Genomic DNA, 6,100 nt, shown 5'->3' on the forward strand with positions numbered 1-6,100 from the left:
ACAAAAAAAAAAAAAAAAAAAAAAAAAAAAAAAAGAGAGAGAGAGAAATAGAGGAAAGACCAAAAGAATGGAAAAGTTGGAGAAGAAGAGACGGCAAGATGTTAACAGGAAAAGGGAAAGGGCAGGAGGAGGAAGGGAAAAGTGAGAGGATGAATCAAGGATGAGCTGCTTCTTGTTTGGCAGAGTTGAACCTCCCCAGACAAAACCAGACTCTGGATAAAGTATAACGACAGCCATCCGAAAGCTCTGGAGGGTGAACAAAGCCACCATGGAGGCAACTGAAACTGGGTAAAAGGACTGGCATGGGGTGGCTCCCTGTTTTTGTGGCTGTGGCCTGAAGGCAGGCTGCCAATATGGTGAGGCTGGAGTGGCTGAAGCTCTGATAGAAAATGGGCATCTTTCTGGCCTAAACAGCCAGAGGATAGAGCTGGGGCAGAATGTGAAGGTCAATATCCACCCCATGGAGAAAGCTGGGGAAAGGGAGCTCCAGTTGTGTGTAATTGGACCTACTCAGTCTAATCAAGTTAAATGCATGCTAAAACAGCATTCTGTGAAGGTTTATAATAGAATCCAGAGTCTCTACAACAGAACATTCACAATGTTCAAAATATAATCCAAAATTACTTGACACACAAAGAATCAGGAAAATGTGACTCATTCTGAAGCTTCAGGAAAAGACAATCAACAGAGATCAACCCAGAGAAGACCACAGATGTTGTAATTAATTACAACAGGACTGTAAAACAGTTATTATAACTATATCAATGATGTAAAGGAAAAGATGCTTGCAATTAATGAGAGAAAAGGAAATCTCAGCAGAAACATAGAAAATCTATTTTAAAACCCACTGAAAATTTTATAGCTGAAAAACACAATCTCTGGACTAAAAAACTCACTGGATGGGCTTAATAGCTGAATGGAGTCAGTGACCTTGAAGACAGGTCAATAGAAACAATCTGATCTGAAGAAAAGAGAAGAAAAAAAGTGAAAAAACCTCCCAGATTCTCAAAGACTTATGGGACAGTATCACTACTGTATGTGTAATTGAAATCAAGAAAGAGAGGAGCGAATGAGCAGAAAAGACTCTTAAGAAATAATGATTGAAAACTTCCTAAAGTTGGTGATAAACATAAACGTAAATGTTCAAGGAGTTCAGCCAAACTTAACAGGATAAATAAGAAGAAAACCATATGCCAAGTCACGTTATAGTCAATCTGCTAAAAAAGGAGAAAATCTTAGAAGTGGCCAGAGAAAAATGACACATTTCCTAGAGATGAACTTTTTTACTATGAACTTTTCATCAGAAACTAGGAAGGCCAGAAGACACCAGAACAACATCTGTAAGGTGCGGAAAAAACAAACAAACAAACAAACTACTGTCAAGCCAGAATTCTATATCTAGCGAAAATATTCTTCAAGAATGAAGGGTGGGAATTCCCTGGTGGTCCAGTGGTTAGGACTCTGTGCTTCCACTGCAGGGGGCACAGGTTCGATTCCTGGTCAGGAACTAAGATCCCGCAAGCCATGTGGCATGGCCAAAAATAAGTAAATAAAAATAAATAGAGAAAAACAGAAAAGAAATCTGAGGGGAAGAGAGAACATTTTAAAACAACGGATGAAGGCAAAGTAAAGACATTTTCAGATAAAAGAGAAAGAAGCAAGAAGAGAAGGAAAGAAAACAAATGAGGTGGAGAAGAAAAAACAGATTTTTAAAAGTTTTCTAATGTTATGCTCTGCAGGGGTCCTGCAAGAATTCAAGGCATTGGAGACAGGTTTCCAGGCTCCTGTATGGAAGCAACTAGATCTTACAGAAATTCTTTTGTGCGTTATCTCATCTAGGTGCCCTGATATTTAATTTTATGCATCACTCAGGGTCTAACTGTCAGAGTCATCAGTCAGTCTGGTGCTTATGGTCTAAAACCATTACCTGAATTGTTGCATCCTTGTCAGGCCTAAATGCTGATTCTTCATCCACCAGCAGCAAAATACTATGAATTAAGGGAGGAGATGTGTTCTGAAATAAGAAATACTGATTAGCTTTCTAATTTTTAACTTCATTGAGTTAATAAAATTGTCCAATTTTTATTGGTTCTATTTTGGTATGTTCCAAAGGTTCCTAAAATGCATAAAATGTAGTTGCCTTTGCTGTGAATATAAATGATTTGCCCTTATGAATTTTAAGGTAATCAGGTTTATTGATTATAATTAACAGGATAAATTCACCCTTTTTGGTGTACAGTTCTCTAAGTTTTGACATAACTTATAGTCATGTAACCACCAGCACAATGAAGATATAAGACAGTTTAGCATCCCGCACATTTCTTCATGTGCCTTGTAGTCCAGCTCCACAGTCCCTGGCAATCACCCATCTGTTTTCTGTCTCAGTAAACTGCCTTTCCATATATCGCATGAGCGGATTCATGCAGTGCAGTATCGGCTTCTCTCACTTAGCACACTGCCCTGAGATGCATCCCCATTGCTGGGAGGTCAGTAGCTCATGCCTCTCACTGCTCATCATGTTACCTCGACTGCAGGCACCACAGTCTTGTCGTTCCCTGAGCAAATGAAGGACATGTATGTTGTTTCCAGTTTCTGGCAATCATAAACAAAGCCTGTAAACACTGAGTTTTCATTTCTTTTGTGTAAATATCCAGCCATTGATTTGCCGGGTGCTATGGTTAAGTGTATGTTTAGCTTGTGACTAACAGCCAAATAGTCTTCCCGAGAGGCTACACTGTCCTGCATCCCACCAGCAACACCACAGTCTTGTTCTTGTCAAGTTTGTGGTTGTAGTTGTATGTGTGATCTCATTTTGGCTTTAATTTGCATTTCTCCAGTGACTAAAGACGTTGAACATATTTTTTTCTTTTCTTTAGCGGTACGTGGGCCTCTCACTGCTGTGGCCTCTCCCGTTGCGGAGCACAGGCTCCGGACGCGCAGGCCGAGCGGACATGGCTCTCGGGCCCAGCCGCTCCGCAGCATGTGGGATCTTCCTGGACCGAGGCACGAACCCTTGTCCCCCGCATCGGCAGGCGGACTCTCAACCACTGCGCCACCAGGGAAGCCCTGAACATATTTTTATGTGCCTATTTCCTGTTCATAAATTTTTTTTTGGTAAAGTCTGTTCAAATATTTTGCCCATATTTTACTGGACTTTTTTTTTCTTACTATTGAGTTCTGAGACTTTATATATTCTGGTTACAAGTCTTTTATCAGATACGTGTTTTGTAAACATTTTATCACAGTCTTGGCTTTGTATTTTCATTTTAGTAACAATGTCTTTTGAGGAGAAGTTTTAAATTTGGATGAAGCTCAATTTATCATTTTTTTCTTTTATGGATTACGCTGTTGGGGTCAGAGCTAAGTTGACTAAACCAAGGTCATGAAGAAGATTTTCTATGTTTTCTTCTGGTTGTTTTGCAGTTTTAGATTTTACATGTAGGTCTAAGATCCATTTTCAGTTAATTTTTATATATCATATGAAGTATGTATTGAATACTTCCTTTTTTTCTTTTCTTTTGCACACAGATGTCCAATTGCTCCAACTCTATTGGTTGAAAAAAATCTTATTTTTAAAAAGTGTTGTTTATGACTTTAATCAAACTCCTGTTTCCGTTTGTTAGATTACACTGAGGCCAGATCATTCAGCAATAAAATGCTTTTATTTACCCGGTGTTTCTTCATTCATATTCCCTAAGGCTTTACTTTTTAATACTTTCTTATAGTGATAAACACATTTTACATTTTTTACATTTACATTTACATTTTTACATTTACATTACATTTTTTGTAATCCCCTATTTTGAAATGAATTTACTGGATGGGCCTCAGGACTAACTGATATCTTATCTGTTTTAAGTTCATCCTATGTACTTATATTTTTGTTAAGTGGCTTCTTGTGGATGACACTCTGTAAATATCTGTTGAATGAATAAGCCATAAAAAAGCCATAGAAAAGAACAATCTTGTTTTCCTATTTTAGAGCCATATTCTATTTCTCTTACTCAGTTTAGCTAAAATTTTGAGTTATCATGCATTCAAACTACAAACAGTTTGGAAAAGTGTTTTATATTTTTTATATATTCCTATTTGAGTGAATTTTTACTATTAGGATTTGTTACTATTCCAAAGAGAATTAATGTTAATTCTCAGATAAGAGAGAACAGTTAATGATTTATGACAATTACCATGTTAATAAGGTAACAGTTACCTGCTGTGAGTGGGGTAAGGGATGCGCAAAGTCTCAGGAGTTTCTTCCACCAAGGGAAAAAAATCACTATTCCCTTTTCAAAATGGAAAGCTTTTTATGGTATCTGAACTTTAATAATTTAACAAGTATGAAGCATACTTACTTGAGGTAGATGTGAAGAACAGCTGAAATTTTTTGCCCTTTGTAAAAATATTTAAGTACTTTTATACATCCCTCAAAATTTAAATTGAATATGGACACATGATCCTTAAATTCCAGCTCATTTCCATTCCTCTCATTTGGATCGGAAATCTTTTTTTTTTTTTTTTCTTGCGTTATGCGGGCCTCTCACTGTTGTGGCCTCTCCCATTTGCGGAGCACAGGCTCCGGACGCGCAGGCCCAGCGGCCATGGCTCACGGGCCCAGCCGCTCCGCGGCACGCGGGATCCTCCCGAAACGGGGCACGAACCCGCGTCTCCTGCATCGGCAGGCGGACTCTCAAGCACCGCGCCACCAGGGAAGCCCCCTGGATCGGAAATCTTGCTGTCAGCTGAGCCAAAAACAGGGCAGGGGTTTGCAGGCCAGCTTTCTCTGCAAGGCCCTCAGGGCTGTCTGAAAGCCAGCTTTGTGGAACAGTTATGTCCAGACATGGAAAAGAATTGAATTCCTCTCGTAACCCCATCGTGAAGCTCCTTAGACTATTCTCTTGTGATAAAAAGTCCCAGACGTAGCTGACGTTTCCCCAGCTCCCAGCTTCTGCTCTGGGAGTTGCGTGGGTGGTCAGGGACCACCTCTCTAAGGCCTGTCTCCCCCATAGGACCTGAGTGGCCCAGGATTTAAGGGAATTCTGAACAAAAAGAAATGCTGGGGAAACCGGTAAGTGGCCAGGTCCGATCTGCCTAGAACTCAGGTCAACAGCTAGGGTGGGGAAGCGCGGCAGACTTTTTGCGAAGGGCTCACTCGTCTCTGCCTGAGGCTGGAGCCCTGATATTCCATGGGCTCTTCATGGTTGATGATATTCACGTTCCCATCGGATGCCAAAGGAGCAGAGCTGCCAGTCCTCCCGCTTTAGGAAACGCCCGCAGAGTGTGCAGACGTGCATCTGCGTCTTCCTGGCTGTCTGGCCCTGCTCTGCTCCGTCCCGCACACAACACACACGTGGTACAGCACGCGGCATGGCATACAGCACGCTGTGCCCGCCTCTCCCCTCGCCTGGAAGTTCGGATCCTCTCCCTAAGCCTCTGCGGCCTGGCCTCCCCCGGGCCCCGCCCCGCGCAGAGCCTGTCTGCCGGGCCCCTCTTTCCTTTCCCCAGACTCTGCCCTCCAGCTGATCAGACTTGCTCCAACCTCAGTCACTAAATCTTGCCTTGAAAGAACTTCTGTTGGGCGTCCCTAAAATATAGGCGCCTGGGTGAGAACAGTGGCCAGTGCTGTACCGTTAGAGATGGAACAGAGGAAACAGTGTTAGCTCAGGAGCCGCTGGGGCAGCTGCAGAGGCTTCCAGGTGCCTCTGAGAGCCCGGACCCCAGCACCGCGCTTGGCACGCAGGAGCCCTGTGTACACACATCTGAGGGAGACTGAATGTTCTCAGGCTCCCGTCTGGCCCTGGGTCCCTGAAACATCCAGTGGTGCCTCTCTCCCTGTTCCAGGGACTCCCTGGATTCTACTCATGACCTGGAATCCAGGCTTGGGGCTTCCTGAGGCCACCGCTAGACCACCGGCCTTGGCCCCGTCCCAGAGGGCTCCGGGACTCCTGGCCGCCCAATGACCAGGGCCCACACCCCACAGTGAGTGGCGGCCGCCCCTGCAGGCCTCCATTCCTGTCTGCGAGGGTGACTAACCACCCTGCACCCGGATTTAGTCGGACAGTAGACACGGATACGGTGTGAAGGGACGACATCACTGTTCCTG

General features: G+C 43.2%; 1 protein-coding gene across 1 annotated transcript in view; it reads right to left on the reverse strand.

Annotated features, from left to right (window-relative positions):
* Positions 1–6,100, reverse strand: part of PLEKHG4B (pleckstrin homology and RhoGEF domain containing G4B) — a 29,344-nt gene that overhangs the window by 15,419 nt on the left and 7,825 nt on the right. The window contains 1 exon segment of the mRNA XM_007471930.1: positions 1,928–2,014. Within this exon segment, the coding sequence (XP_007471992.1) occupies positions 1,928–2,014 (87 nt within the window).

This window comes from Lipotes vexillifer, unplaced genomic scaffold (assembly GCF_000442215.2).
Source record: "Lipotes vexillifer unplaced genomic scaffold, Lipotes_vexillifer_v1.1 scaffold1063, whole genome shotgun sequence".
Classification (NCBI taxonomy): Eukaryota; Metazoa; Chordata; class Mammalia; order Artiodactyla; family Lipotidae; genus Lipotes; species Lipotes vexillifer.